Genomic DNA, 16639 nt, shown 5'->3' with positions numbered 1-16639 from the left:
AAGTGACTTGCCCAGGGTTATACAGCTAGTATAAGTGTCTGAGACTAGATAGATCTAACTCTGATTTTCTGAACTCCAGATCCAGTGTTCTATCCATAGTAACACTTAACTGGCTTCATAGAATATCTTTGGGACAGAAGAGTGGTACTAGAGATGGGATTCTGCAACTCAGAGCAGCTGATGATCATTGCTAAAATGGAAGTACTTCCCAGATGTGATTCTACCTATGCATCCCCTGAATGTTCAATTCTGGTCCAACTCATGTCCTTCTTCACATCTTTCTAAGATACTCTTCAATGTGGAATTATTCATTAAATTACCCATCCAATCATAGGAACAATCTTGAAAGTCAGCATTTATCACACTCTTTGTTTATTCAGGGTGGATGGCTAAACTGATCCCTTTTTCATTACTTCATTAAGGAGGTTTTCTGGATTTCAGTTGTATTTTTCTCTGAAAAATGATAAACCTTGTCATCAACAGACAATTCTCCTCTTATTTGAGGTTTTCTTGAACTCCTCCTTATACACTGATGCACAGATACTATGGGTAAATGACTCCCCTTATTTCACATCAGTAGTCTGCAGACTTGTGAAGAAAATTTTCTCCGACTGTAATAGAGCCCTACATGATTACAGTGCATACTTATGAGATGCTTTGTCTAAGGGGAGCCCTCAAGGTAGTCTTGTTTCATCAAGTCCATTGCATTATCTTAAAAATCAATTTTAGGAGGGTGAGGGAGGGGGAAAATCAATTTTACTTAAGAATAGCTTTTATTTTTCTCTCCTTTCCTCCTCCTTTCCCACCTTCAAAGAAATAGAAACAAAACCACTGGATCAGAAGCAGTTGCTTTGTTACAAAGAAACTGAATCCAATTTAGCTTGGATTTTCTCTCTCAGTAAGTAAAATGACTTCAAAGCTATTAATGCATTGGATTTGCTACTTGTACTTTCCTTCCTTATCCTGTGGAAAGAAAGCCTTATAAATGGACATAGAAAGATATGAACCTTCCTTTAGTCCTGCTTATTTGGGAGTCAGATCGAACATGTTATTTGTCGGTTCTATCTGAGTCATTTTCATCTGACAAATCCAGATAATATAGTTACTTGGAATTCTGAATCATGTTAGAATTCTGTCAGGCTTCTGAGCCCTGAGCTATATTGTTAGTTATAACATATGTAAAAATGTAACCAGGTCATAATTTTGAAAACAAGATAAATCTTTCAATTGAATAAATGTGTTCATGGTGAGCAATAGACATTTTTCATCCTCTCTATTTCCCTCCAGGATGGATGTTAAGCCTGAACTCTTCATATTTAGATCTCTCAAGTGAGTTGTTGAACTGGGAGATTCACAAGGATTCAGGAATCCTCTGGGGTCATGGATGGCATCTTTTATAGCATCCAAAGAAAAAGAAGATTGCCCAATAATTTTGTGGCCATGTGCTATTGTTAGAGATAGTTTTAAACTCTAGAGCAAAACTCTTCAGCCTGCATACTATCAAAAAATAGACATTTATCAGAATGTGTATATTCCAGTTTGGCAAGATGAATGCCAGTTGCCACCCTTTTTTACTCTGTTGTCTCCTTGATGCTTAAGCCCAGGTCCATCTGATTGGTTCCCTTCTGTAAATGTCAGTCGATCCCTTTGTATAACATTGCTGCTTATCAAGAGGCCAATAAACTCAGCCCATTTAGATCACAGGTTCAACCACACAGGTTATAGGAATTTGCTAGTAGTCAGCTTTGGAACGCCCCAAACTAGCCAGTCAGTCAACAACCATTTTATAATTATTTTTTTTCTAATTACATGTAAAAACAATTTTTGTACTCTTTAAAAAAATTGAGTTGCAAATTCTCCCCCTCTCTCCTTCCCTTCCCCCCTCTTTGAGAAGACAAGCAATTAGATATAGATTATATATGTGCAATGAGAGAAATCATATTTCCATATTAGTCATATTGTCAAAGAAAACAGAATCAAAAACCCCAAGAAAAATATAGTTAAAAAAAAGTTTGCTTCCATCTCCATTCAGATTCCATCCGTTCTTTTTTGGAGGTGGATAATATTTTTTCATTATGAGTCCTTCTAAACCATTATATTGCTGAGAATCACTAAGTCATTCAGGGTCACTAGAAATATTTGAAGCATCTAATATGCTCTAGCCACTATGTTAAGCCTTGGTTTAATAAAAGGCTAATATCGGTTCAGTGGTCCCTGCTCTCAAGGAGCTCCCAATCTACTGCAGAGGCAGTCTGCAAACACTTCTATAGAAACAGAACACATGCAGGATAAGGTGGAGATACTCTTAGAAAAAAAAGACATTAAGGGACTTGGGAGAGACTTACAGAGATGATAAGAGAGTTGCAGGTATGGAGACATCCAGTGACAATTCTCCAAGTGAGAAGATGGAGGGTCTTATTTGAACAACACCCAAAGGACTGGTGTCACCAGAATGAAGTCTCTGTATGTAGAGAGGCCAGAAGAGTAGAGATGGGAAGGCTTCAGAGGCTTTCTGAGCCAACAAGTTTTCATAGTTGTTCCTGGAAGCAGTAAGAAGCAGGAGTTTATTGAATGGGGGAACAGGAGCACATTTGGAGTTTAGGAAGAACAATTTGATAGGCAAGAGGAGGACAAATTGGGGTATGGAGAGACTAGATACTGGTAGGTCAAACAGAAGGCTATTGAAGTAGTTCAGGCATGTGTTTAGGAGGGCCTGAACCAGACTGGTAGCTGTGTTAGATGATATAAGGAAACATATATAGTGGCACCAGGAATAGCATAATTAAGAAAAGGGGAGGAATTGAGGCAAGGAGGGAATGAGTTCATTTTTAAACATCTTAAGTTTGATACCCAGTAGGCAGTTGGATTGTCAGCTAGATGGCATAGTAGAGTGCTAGGCCTGTATTAGTATGATCTAAATTCAAATCTGGCCTTAGATACTTCCTAGCTGGGTGACCCTGGGCAAGTCATTTAAGCCATTTGAAGTAGTTTCCTCATCTGTAAAATGAACTGTAAAAAGACATGGCAAACACTCCAGAATCATTGCCCAGAAAACTCCAAATGGGATTTTCATTTTTCATAACAGATATAACTGAGCCAGCTGAATAACAATAAAGGGTAGTTGGAGATTCTAGAGTAGGGGTCAAGGGAGTTAGGACTGAACAAATAGACCTGAGAATCATCTGTATAATGGAGTCCATGAGTACTGAGGAGTTCCTCAAGTAAAATGTTATAGAAGAAGAAAAATACCCAGGATGGAGCCTTGGCAGAGAGCTGGTATTAGTGGCATGACCTTCCTTCCTATCCAATTAAGAACTAAGACTAAAAAGAAACAGTCAGAGAGGAGATAACAGGAATCCTACTCCAGGTCACGAAATCTAGAGAAAACAGTATCAAAAAGAAGGATGAGGTCTTAAAAGGAACCATTAGATTTATTTATTTATTTTTTGCAAGGCAATGGGGTTAAGTGGCTTGCCCAAGGCCACACAGCTAGGTAATTATTAAGTCTCTGAGGCCAGATTTGAATTCAGGGACTCCTGAGTCCAGGGCCAGTGCTCTATCCACTGCACCACCTAGCTGCCCCCAGCCATTAGACTTAACAAGGAAGAGTCCATTGATTGCTTTGGAGAGAGCAGTTTAGTTGAATGAAGAGGTCAAAAGCCAAACTGCAAAGAAGGAAAAGTTAAAAAAAGGGTTAAAGAAAGAAAAGACAACCTGTAGTGGAGAGTCACCATTGCAACAGCGATTTCTTCATTTTGACTTCATCTTCTAGCTCTGCCTATGAATGAGGACCCTCTGAACATGGGCACCACCATATATGACCCTCAGCACCTGCTCCCAGAGAATTGCTCCTTCCTGGAGAGAAGCTTTGTCTGCCGATTCCGCTGTCTGCTGGACAATTCTTCAGGGTTCATGGTAATGTCACCTTCAGGCGTTGACCCTTATTGATCTACATAGACCTGTGACCCTGATCATAGTAGAATCTTAATTATATCTTCTGTCCCTACTAATTAACCCAATTTCTGTAATGAAGCAGATGTTTGATAAATAAATTTAATAAGTGTTTCCTGAGTTAGGCTGGATGCCCACATATATGTATACCACCACCAAACCTGAGATACCATCTTCTCCCATCTCATGAGCAGTGGCTGTCTTTCACCCATGCCCCATTTCTGGATTCCATATTAAACTATCTATCTATTAAGACTTGAATAATCTCTTAATATATCCATCCAGTTTAGAGAAACTGAGGACAGTTCTAATCATTGATTTCAAATCAAATATTGAGGTCATCATTAGCTCTAGGCAGAGGGATTATCTGCTTCTCTAATTGACATGCATCACTTGTCCAGTAACTTTACCAAGACAAACTTCAAATAGGGTCATGAAAAATTGGACAGAACTGCCGAATGACTGAACATGCAGATCCTTTGCTTTAATGGAAGTCCACTGGAGTTGCAAAATGGATTTAAGAAAGTTGATCTTGACATATACTCACGGAGATTCACAGGAATATGCACCTTGCTGCTATTCTGTTTTAGTTGGACAGAAGACTTTCCCAGATGCCAAAAGTATTTCAGCCTCTAGATGAGTTTGGCTTAGTCCAAATGGTAGCCAGTAGATGCAGGAGTTAATGCCTGATGGCTTTAGAGTCCCCTTCACTTCATGGAAGATGTTGAGAACTGGAGAGAGGTTAGAATTGAGTGGACCTGATTCATTTTTACTAAGTGTAGTTGAATTCTTCCTACAATTCTATCCAAGAAGCATTGGTTAAGTGCCAGACACTGTGCTAGTGACCAAAAATACTACTAAAGAAGTGAGGAAGTCCCTGCCCTCAGGGAGCTTACATATTTTAATATGCCTAATGCAGTTACTGTATCTTCAGATAGGGCAGAAAACAGGGAAGGTCTAGTAGGAGCTTCATTTTTCCCTTTCCCCCATATGACCCCAAAGCTTCATCTGGGATAAAGAATGAGGTCTAATATGATGGAGAGCAGACTTCTAAAATTCGGTGATTCATTCATCCCTTCAAAGCATTTCTTTTTAGCTCTCTCTGTTGTTTATTATCCTCTTCCCAGGCTTTGGATTTCCATGGTCGCCTGAAATTCCTTCATGGGCAAAATAAAAAAGCTGAAGATGGATCTCTCATGCCACCTCAGCTGGCCCTGTTTGCTATAGCAACACCCCTCCAGCCTCTCTCCATCCTGGAACTCCGGACGAAGATATATATTTTTCAGACCAAACATAAACTGGACTTCACACCAATGGCTTGTGATGCTAGGTATGGTGGATGCCAATATTGTGTCTGAAAGTCAAAGCTTCAGGTAATGAGATTTCATCCTGGGGACCATCACACTTGTCTTGAGCTGAGTTAGGGCAAAACTAAGCTGACAGCTGACTCTGATCATACATACAATGATAAAGTGAATTGTAGAAGGAGAGTCTCTCAGTGATTTTAAAGGATGAAATCGCCACTGCCTATTGTCTCCTTGCCAGACTTGACATCTGAGTCAAAATCATGAGCCATCTGCAGTGAGTCCTAAATCTTCCAAATTGGTGGGAGAATTAACAAAAAATAAATCTGCTGATCAGATGACTAATTCTTAACTTCTATTTGTTGAAATTTCAAAGTCTTTCACCTACTTGCAAATCTCTTTATATCATGTCAACTTTCAAAACTTTGATACTGTAATTCTGCATAAAACAGATCCCATAGCAATGAGTAGAAATTGAAATGCTGGCATAAGGACAGCACTTCTTAAGAGCTGGGTTATCATAATGCAGAATGGGTTGGCTCAAAAGGGAGCATGCAGAATTCGTCAGAAGTCTTTGAGCAAAAACTTTCTTCCTTCCTTCCTTCCTTCCTTCCTTCCTTCCTTCCTTCCTTCCTTCCTTCCTTCCTTCCTCCCTTCTTCCCACCTTTCTTTCTTTCTTTCTTTCTTTCTTTCTTTCTTTCTTTCTTTCTTTCTTTCTTTCTTTCTTTCTTTCTTTCTTTCATAGTCTTAGATGTTTAGGTTCCTTTTATACTCTGAAATTCTCTGACAGTGAATGACATCAGAGCATGTGGGCTCTGTATGTGAGTACATGTCAAATTGGTTTATGGTAAGAATATCACTGATTAGTTAAAGAAACTTGCCTTCTTATCCCAAGTCTTTCAGAAAGCATCGCAAGATAATTATAAGTCTAGGAGTCTGACTTGGTTGTTCAGTTCCTCACATTCTCACTTATTAGATGGATAGACATGAGGCCATCTGCCTTAATTTCCATTGTCACCTTCTGGTGAAAGGTTATCTGAGCTCTTGTGCCCTCTTGACTCTTCAACATGTGATAGGATGATAGTTGGTAAAAATAGTGACAAATTTTGGCTTTTGTAACAAACAAGGATACTTACGTAGATGGCAATTTTGCTCAAAGATAGTCTTATTTGTTCAGGGTCACAAGAAATGTTGAGTTTAAAACTCTGCCTTTCTTTTCTTCCTTTCAGAGGGAAGGTACTTCTGGGTTATACAGAAACTGAGCTTTGCATGAGAGGCTCTGGATACCAGTTTATCCATGCAGCAGACATGATGTATTGTGCTGAAAAGCATGTAAGAAGTAAGTGTGCTGACCTTCCCTACAGTCCTCCAAATTAAGGAACAGCTTCTTTTGCTTCTTCAATTGTGGAATCATCCCAGAGTTCAGTTAGATGGGAGAGTTCAGGCAACAAGTGCCCAGATTAGAAAATAAGATTTAAGATTGTAGTTGGATTCAATCAGTGGACAAAGTTAGACTAAAGAGGTCAGAAAACCTCCGACCTGCAATTGGAGAGATTAGTCAGCAAGGATTTATTAAGTGCCTATTATATATACATATATATGTACATACATATTCTTATATTTACATATTACATGTATACATATATAACATAATAATATACATATATACTACAAAAATGCATTTGTATGTATATATGTCTATATGTGGAACTGTGCATTATTTGGGAATAAAAAGAAGGGCAAACATACTGCCCTCATCCTCAAGAAACTCACTTTATAATGGGAGAGGCACCATTTAGCCAACTATGTATAGTGTCGATGGAAGCCACTAGTGGGGGTGGGGAAAAACAGGCTCCTTCAGAAGGTGGACTTTGATTCGAGTCTTATAGGAAACCAGAGAAGGTAGGAGAAAGAGATGAGCATTGCAGGCATGAGATAGTGAGTGAAGAGGCACAAAGGGAGATCTCACAAGTGAGATCACCAGGATTCAGAACAGCAAGAGAAGAGAAGGTAGAAGATAAACCAAGCAGCAAAAAGGAGGTAGAATAGTCTGAGGAAGCAGTCAAGTGAAAGAAGAGTTTCTTAACCTGAGATCTATGAACTGTTAAAATATATTATGCTGACTAAATTTCAATACAATTGGTTTTCTTTGTTTCCCTATGTATTTTATGTTATGTGTTAGACGTATTTTTGTGAAAAGGGGTCCTTAGGCTTCATTAGACCATCAAAGGTATCCCTGAGAAAAATGTTCAGAAACCCTGGTCTACTTCTTTGTTATTTGAAGCAGAGTGCATCCAGGACCATGGAGAGCACCACATCTGCACTTGGTCTTGGGGGTCCTTCAGTGACTCTTTAGCCCTGAAAGTACAAGACTCCTCCATCGATAAGACCAAACTGGATATGAAGCAAGGTTCGATAGGTCAAGTTTAAATGGCAGAGGTGGGGTCGGGGTGGGCATTAGTTATTTTTATAGACCTAGGAGTCTTCTGAAAGCAAAGCTTCATGCTTGGATCTGATTTGGGGCTTGTCAGTGGCTTATGCATAGAGTGTGACTACAGGGCAAGGGCTCAGGTCTTTCTACAGAGACACTGCTATTCTCTTCCCAGGGATTTCAATGTGCAGGGGCCCTGGCATGCCCTAAGGCATGGAAGTAGGTTTTTAAAAAATTCACTTCCCATCAGTTTAATGTCCTAGGCAATGAAGCAAGAAATCAACATGCATTTCTTAAATGTTTCCTATATCCAGGTGTTTTGTAGGACCTTGGGGATAGAAGGGAAAAGTGAGCCTCATGCCAGCATCTGAGACTACCTAAAGCTCAAGCAAACTGGGTGCAACAAAATATTCTTAGATACCAAAGAATTATTAAGAGCTATCATTATCTGGAGAGGGGTGGGGTGAGAGGGAAAAAGAATAACAGAGGAGCCCATGAGAACCTGGAGCAAGAGATACTAATATCTGAATGCTAGGATGGCTTTCACTCTGCCTTCCTGGAACATCTGCCTCATTAGCAAAATATATGCCAAAATATATTTCATCTCCCCAACACAGTGAGCATGAGGAGATTGGGGAAGATGGAGCTTGGGGTTGTGGGAAGATCAGTGAACTAGTTGGGACAGACCTGCATTCAGTCCCCAACTAGGCTATTCATGACAATCGCATTCTTGGATAATGTGCTTCTCTTTTCTGGACTGAAGCATTTTCTCATCTGTAAAGTCTGTCTAGAAGAACTGGAATTTGAATTCAGGACTTTGGACTCTCAAGTTCTTGAAGCCGCCAAATCCTCCATTCTGCCGATATAGTTTTCAAGGGCCAAGGGTCACTTCTGTAGCATGATGAGCTATTTTTAGTCCATAATCTCATAGACTGACTTAGAAGGGACTCCACAAGTTATCTGTTCTAACACCTCCATTTTATAGATGAAGAAACTGAGTCCTAAAAAGCCTAGAAAGATGAAGTGACTTTCCCCAAGGTCATACAGGCAGTAAATCATGCCTAGTATCCGAACTCAGATATACTGACTCCAAACCACTCTTTTCCAATGGATTGTTCATTTACTAGAGGAGACTTGCAAAAGCAAGCAGATCATACAGATATATAGATATAGATATATATCATATACATATATATATATACATATACTACATACATCATATATCCATATAGGTATATATTTATTTATGTGTCACACTTTCAATTTCAGTGTTTTTTTTCCCTTTTAAATGTAAAGTTGGAGGATGAGAACACAATCATAAGCTAGAAGCTCCTGTAAAATGGTTATAATTCCCAGAGGTCACCTTTAACCCTCACTAACTCCCAGGAAATAGTGTTCCGCCTCTTAGATTATCTTCAGTTCATCTTATATGTGTTTTGTATTCACTTGGTTATTGTCACATGCTTGATCCCAATCAAAACAAGAGATCTTGGAGGGCAGGGACTGCTTTTACCTTTCCTTGTGTCCCTGGTGCTAGCTAGCATTGTGCCTACTATATGGCAATTGCTTGATGAAAGTCCGTTGATTTGATTTAAAGATTGTCAGATCTGAAGTTACTAATCTATCAAACCTGCTGACGTATTGAATTTACTAAGGAATGCTTTTTTTCATCTCCCTTTCTCCCTCAGTGATGAAGATGGGTGAGAGTGGAATGACCATCTTCAGGCTGCTCACTAAGAACACTGGCTGGCTCTGGGTCCAGGCCAATGCTAGGCTTGTGTACAAAGGAGGCCAACCGGACTGCATCATTTCTCGGCAGAGGGCACTCTCGTGAGTGGTTCTTTCCTGAGATAATCATTCTGTTTGGCCGAGTCCAAACAGCACCCTTCCCATGGGGTCATGAATCTTGATTACTAATCACTGAAAGATCACCCATATGACATAGATTTTCCTCCTATCTCTACCTTACAGACAGGATGAGACTCTAGAAGATTAAACAACTTCCCAGTGATAAATAGGGTTGGTTCTGATATCTAAGACATAGGTCTCCTGTCTCCAGTGCCTCATTTTTTTCTATAGAGACCCTAGGATTTTCATCATAAAGGAACACTTCTCTCACCTATGAGCAAACATTGTGCTATACCATCAGCAAGATTCAGTATTTTGGATATTTTTTTGACTTAAGTAGCAGAACTGATTTTCCACAAAGGAATAAATAACTCCCTTTAGCAGTCCATCCCTCGTCACATGCATGATGGTTAGGAATGGCGGTGCTTGTGTCTAGGGGACCACCATCCAACATATCACCTATGTGCCTTGTGACTCTTGTTTGTTCCTTCCACTGAGCAGGTCATAACCTGTCTAAAAGACGAGAGCTAATTCTTAGAGAACTGCTGACTCACAAGGCTGGTTAATACCAAAGTCAGGATTTCAATTGAAATCCAACCCTTTATCCCCTAAGAATTGCACGATATAGAGCCCATTAGGGCCATGTTTTGATCAAATGAACCTGAAGATTAGAAACTAGGAATTAGGCCTTTTCTAGAGTCTGATCTGTGTCATTCTGAGAATCTTGAAGATCCCAAAGGGACTGAAATGAGAATTTCATGGCCCTCAGTCCTTTGGAGTCTACAACACAAGCTGAATGGTGTCAATTGGGCCCAACTCCAGGGACCTACAAATAAAGGAAAGACATAAAGCGAATTGTGACTCTTTCTCAAAGAAATGGGAGCATAAGAATGAATGAAAATTTAGATGTGTTCCAATTTCCAATCCCATTTTTCAGAAGAAGAAATTGAGGATCAGAAAGGCCCAGTGACTTGTCCAAAATCAGACAACTAGTGAGGGCTACAGCTGGGATTCACACTTAGGTCTTCTGATTCCTAATTTGATGTTTATGGCTCCTATTTCTAGATTCCCCAATTATGGTCAGAAATGACTCCAAATTACTCTAGCCTCAATGAATTAGCTCTTGGCTTCCAAAATGAATACCTCAATCAAGACTGACCTTGTCCATCATCAAGATCAAATCATGAGATCACAAAAGAGGCAACCACTGGCAGTCATTATCAGGGTACAGGTACCTGCTCCTATACACAGCAAAGCTCCTAACTTGGTCTAGTACCACCATTTCTTTTCCCTTTACAGATCTTCACTTCCAAGGCTTAAACCATTGATCTCCTCAAGGGAAAGGACGGGAATTCCCAATTACATTGTTCAGTCATTGGAGGGAGATGCATTTGATTCAAGCACTGGATTGTTCTTAACAACTAGGAATACATTTGTAAAACTTCATTGTTCTCTTCTCTAAACTTTACTTGCAACTCTTTCCTGATCTCCTTCACTGCTAGTACCTTCCTTTCAAAGGGGCAGCATGGACAGAATCAGTGACAAGAAGATATGAGTTTAAGTCCCATCACACATATTACTGTGTGACCTGGACAAGTCACTTAACTTTGTAGTGTCCAGGCAGCTCTCTAAGGACTTAAATTACAAAGAAGGGCCTACCTAGACTAGTAGAAGGAATTTCCTCACCTGGGAGTGATGAATGCCAATGAAATCATAGGTACAGTCCCTATCCTTAGTGTCTGTTTTAGACTCGTATACATATATGTGTATGTTTATGTCCATATGTATGTATAGATATATATAATCTTTCCCAATGGAATTTAAAATCACTAAAGATAGGAACTGTTCTATCCTTTTTTTACATTTCCAATGCCTAGTAAAGTGCTTATCCTAAGCAACTATGCTTAGTGGGTTGATTTCTCATCATGCTCTAGAGGTGACTTTGGGTTGTTCACGGTTCATCTCAATGGAGACCAAACTCCCAATAAATCTGAAAAGGTTTGTGAACACTCAAACACCAGGAAAGAGTAGTATGTATGTATGTTATCTGAGAACCAGAGAGACCAAGTGCACCAGAGCCTCCTCATTGGAAGGCTGCTACCTACTGGTGACCTTTTTTGGAATATAATGATTCATGTAAACCACTTCATAAGGAACACAAGGGTTAAGATCAGTATTGGTGAGGGAATAGCCACAGTGATGAAATAACCAAACAATTAGTCAAGAAAAATTTATTAAATGCCTTTGGTATTGAATGTTTCCTGTGGCCCTTGAAATATATAAAGACTTTTTTCAATTTCTGCATCACTGATGTCCTTTAAGAATATATATATGTATATATATATATATGTATATATATATATACATATATATATATATGTATATATATATATACATATATATATATATATATATATTGCTGCGAATATTATCCAGACTCTTATTTGAGACCAATTTTGGTTTAGAAAAAAAAAGAAATCCTTCCGAAGAACCAACCAAAGTATTTTTTCAGCCCAGTAGTTGCATGGGTTTAAGTCTGCTTGCACTAGCTGTGCCTTCATTACTTTGTTAGAGAAATGCAGTGACTTGTACTAACTAGGAGACAAAGCATTTTGAAATTTGAGAAGAGACTAGTATACGGTTAAGAATTTCCAGTAAGACCACATCTAATGTTCGTTAACTGTCTGCTTGTTTATGGATTTTTGTATTTTAATGTGATATAGTGATCTACAAAAACTTAGTCATCCTATTAAGGTTATTGTTTACCACTGGGGTGTGAATAAACCCTAGTATTTTCAGAAAAAAAGAATATCTTAATTTATATAGCAAGGTGGTGTAGTAGATAGAGTACTAGCACTGGAGTCAAGAGGACTTGAGTTCAAATGTGATCTCAGACACTTGATACCTATAGTTATGTGACTTTGAGCAAGTCACTGAACCATATTGCCCATCCACAAAAAGTGAACAGCCTAATTTGGCACCATTTCAAACAAGTGTCCATTAGCCACTTGTTATAGCATATGCTAATTGTGCTAAGTATGGATTCATAAAGCCAAAAATGGCACAGTATTTGCCTTCAAGGAGCTCATATTCTATGAGTTTGGACAATCAACTAATAAACCATTCAGCAAATCTTGACCTGGCACTTCCTATGATCTGGGTGTTAGGAATACAAAGTCAAAATTCCAGAATCTCAAAGAGTCGCAGCAACTTCTTCCAATCAGAAGAAAAAATGTAAGGATCAAGTCAATTATGATCCCCCCCCTTAATCATTAACAAAAGGACCAGTAGCATTTCTTTCATTTGTTTCCCCTATTACATCATAGCTGCTGTTCTTCAGTTAATGTAATTACCCGTAGCTCCCTTGCTGTATACCTCTTTTGCCCAGGACTGGAAAACAGAGAATGAATAGCAATGAGAAAATTCTTTGGAAGGGAATGAGATCCATAAGTGTGAGTTCATATAGCAGGCAAGGTGGTGGAGGGGAGAGGGAGAGGCAGGAAAGATTGTTGTCCCTAATCCGTTTATTTTTTCACATTATTTTTTCCCAGTGATTGAAATGGAAATTTCTATTTGAAAGTATTTGCTTTCAGAGCTTATACCTAAAAGTGCTCAGTCCCATGTTCATTACAAATGGACAAAACTGTACATTTGGTCAAAGGTTTCTAACTGGATGGGCTATTGAGAGGGAAAATGCATGTAAAAGAAATGAGATTTCAAATGTACCTGGCAGACACATAATTCTAACCTTGGAATTTTGCCTGTCCTCTTCCATCTCAGGAACGAAGAAGGTGAGGAACATCTACACAAGCGGACTACCTCTCAGCTGCCATTTCACTTTGCCACTGGGGAAGCTGTCCTCTATGAGAACAACCTTCCAGGTTTCCTCAGTTCTCTTCCTCCCAAGAAGGAGTTCAAGGGAAAGAAAGAAGCTCTGCTTGGCCATGACCCAGTAGACCCCAATTCCCTCCTGGGAGCTATGATGCAACAGGAAGAATCTGCATACATTTCACACACTGCCCCAACACCCTTGTTCTTTACTGATGTTCTACAAGCCCCTGATGAGTGGGGTACCAAGGACAAGAATGGGAAGATCCTCAAAGATGACACTGATTCCCTTTTGACTATTATTGAGTCTTTATTTGAGAAAAATGAAACTGAGAACAGCAGCTGTAAAACCATCCAGAACCTGGATATCAATGACCTTGATTCACAGAAAAGGGAGGAAAGCAAGTTCCTGGTAAACCAGCTGAGGTCTCCAAATTTCCGGGGAAGACTCCAACAGACAACTGTCCCCTTCATGGATGATATGATACTCTCACCAGAGAATAGGAAGTATATGGACTTTTCCTCATCGGACATCATGCCGTCTTTACAATCCCTAAGACAACAGGCTCCACTGATGGAACCATCCCATCAAACCATTCCAATGAACCCACTTCAGTACTTATTTATGAACCCCTCCAAAGTGAAGGTTGCAGACCATGCTCAAGAACAGTACTGGAATTCCCGAGGCCCTGATACAACTGTTTATTTACCAACTGGATTGTCAGATTTACCCCAACAAAAAGATGGTCAGAGTCATGAAGGGCCTTTGACCTTAGGAATATGCCCCAACTCCATGTCCACTACTCAGATACATACAGCATCTGGGCAACCAAATCCCATGCCCAATTCTTCACACCAGACTAGTTATTGTCCTCTGGAACCAAACATAGACAATTCCAAAACAGGATTTCCACCAAATAATGGCACAACTGCTCTTTCTTTGGGAAAAATAGGTTCTGAGAAGGAAGCACAGTCCAGTTCTGGGTGTGGTGCTTCTGCCCAGTCAGTTCAGTTCAGGACACATGTACCTAGTAATCCATCACAGGATCCAGAACATGCAGGGATCCCAGTCCTTGGTGCTTATCAGAGTCCTCCTCAGGGGATCATGCCCAGATGTAGTGTGAACTCTCTGACCCTAGGAGAGCCTATGGAGGTGGAACCACAATTCCAAACACAGAGAGTTCAATCAAGCACACTTGGAAACCATAAGACTAGCCCATGGGTTTCTTCAAGATTGACTGACTACTCTCAAAGTGATATAAAAGGTATGAGAATGAATCCATTTTCTAACCCACAGCAGGCCCAGAGGACAATGCCATTATGCTTTGGCCAACAATCCACTCCCCTAGAAGGTCACCAACTTCCAGGGGGTTATTGTTCCTGTTGGCCAACCCACCAGGAGCAACCATCACCAGCCATGGATGATTACAGAGAAGAACAAGAATTCTCAACCCAACATCAGCAACAGTTGGAGCAAGGGACTGAACATTCTGCAGTCCCCTGCAGGACAGTTCCAGGATTTCCTGGCATGTTTCTCATTGGAAAAACTGGGCCCAGTGTCCATGCTCCTGATCAGGATGCCAGCTGCCAGAGAAATAGGATGCTCCAGAGATCCTCTGCTTCTACCACAAGGCAAAGAGAATGCTTCCTCTCTTCACTTGAGTATCAAAGCAGCGTTCCCACTATGAGAAGGGACATCTCTCCTCAATCAACTCAGAGATCACCCTTTCTTGGGTCCCCCCATCTCAACAGTAAACTGGGGGAAGTGCCAAGATCTTGCATAGACAGACTCACTGGCTCAGCCCCTGATAGGGAAGGCAGACTGGGACAGAACTGGAGTCTTCCTCCTCATCCCTCAGACCCTTCTTTCTCCCACGTGTTGTTATTAGAACAACAACCAGATGGTCAGATGATTTTCAGTTATGATGTTCACTGCAAGGTAAGATATAGAAGATAAAGGAAAACAATTGGAATGGTTTTCCAAATAGAATCCTGGGTAGGAAACAGGGTAGTGCCAGCAAAGGTCTGGGTGTCGGACTCATGGGAGAGATTTCATAAATGCTTGCTGATTGCCTAGTGTTTTACACACATACGGGAATCTGCGCACACATGCATACACACATATTATGCCAACCCAGAACATATTCCCTCTGCCACCAAGAAGAAGGTCTTTGATAGCTGCCACCCCACTATGGCCAATATGGTTTGAGATTCAAAATCCATTAGGCCAGTCCAGTTGTGGTGGACACACCAGCCTCAGTAGGTCAGTCTCAAATCTTTTCAACTTGTCCCATATGGGAGGGCTGGCCTTGAATTCAGGAAGCTCTGGGTCTGGAACCTTCCTTTAGTATCTTCTGAATATGTGACCTTGGACAAGTCATCTACTCACTTGGGGGCCCTACAGCTCTCTAAGACAACAAACTGAAAAGCAGGTACCAAATTTCTCTAGAAGGAGTTTTCATACTGATAGTTTCCTCTAAATTAATGAAAGTCCCACCAAATACATGCTTTTGTTGGCCAGACTCTTCAGTTTTCAGGAACTTCTAGTGAAGCAAACTCCAGTAAACCTCCCTTGACTCATCTCAGAGGACCAGTCAAATTCTCCATTTCAAGAGACTAAGCCTGTCCTTGGTCCACTTCTTCCTCTATTCCCATACCCATTCTTCTCTCTGGAGCTCAGGTGCAGAACATGACCAGGTTGACAGCTGGGTGTCCTTTGATAATGAAAATATTAGGAGGTTCAGCACAGTCCTCCTTGATTTAGAGAGAGCATCTAGGGGCCATCATATGGCAGGTTCATGCTTCACATGCTGTAACCCATGCTGACTTTTATAATAACATTTCCTGATGACTCATCCTTAGGTTTACACCATGACATACCTGACTTTTTTTTTTTACCTGGAAAGGCTCTAACTGAAACACCTGATTCTTTTCCTGATATAATTTAATTCAGGTCATTTTTTAAAATTCTAATCTCATCTTTCTCTCTGTTGTCAGACTAAATCAGAATAGTGTCTGACCTCAATCCTACCTCTTTGGTACTTTATCTACTGTCCTGGTACCTTATCTGCTGTTCAATAAACAGACTGGGTTCCTCTCATAAGGATTAGGTAATGAAATGTTCTCTCAAGGGAATCTTGCCTACCATTGCAACTTATCTCTTTAGCTCTGCTTCTAACCACTTTGTATAAAAATATTTCTAACATATGCTTTATGCTACCAATATAGGAACCCTAATATAATATTTTCTTGTTGACTTAGAGTCCTCATCATGAGT

At 40.1% G+C, this 16639-nt stretch overlaps 1 protein-coding gene across 1 annotated transcript in view; it reads left to right on the top strand.

The window, feature by feature from the left end:
* Positions 1–16639, top strand: part of LOC141489125 (aryl hydrocarbon receptor-like) — a 91508-nt gene that overhangs the window by 68657 nt on the left and 6212 nt on the right. Inside the window, exons 6-10 of the mRNA XM_074189827.1 lie at positions 3773–3915; positions 5079–5281; positions 6485–6594; positions 9375–9516; positions 13315–15301. Of these exons, the coding sequence (XP_074045928.1) occupies positions 3773–3915; positions 5079–5281; positions 6485–6594; positions 9375–9516; positions 13315–15301 (2585 nt within the window). The remainder of the gene's footprint in view (positions 1–3772; positions 3916–5078; positions 5282–6484; positions 6595–9374; positions 9517–13314; positions 15302–16639) is intronic.

This window comes from Macrotis lagotis, chromosome 5 (genome assembly GCF_037893015.1).
Source record: "Macrotis lagotis isolate mMagLag1 chromosome 5, bilby.v1.9.chrom.fasta, whole genome shotgun sequence".
NCBI lineage: Eukaryota > Metazoa > Chordata > Mammalia > Peramelemorphia > Peramelidae > Macrotis > Macrotis lagotis.
Note: the sequence above shows the minus strand (reverse complement) of the source record. Positions and strands in the feature narration are given on the sequence as shown.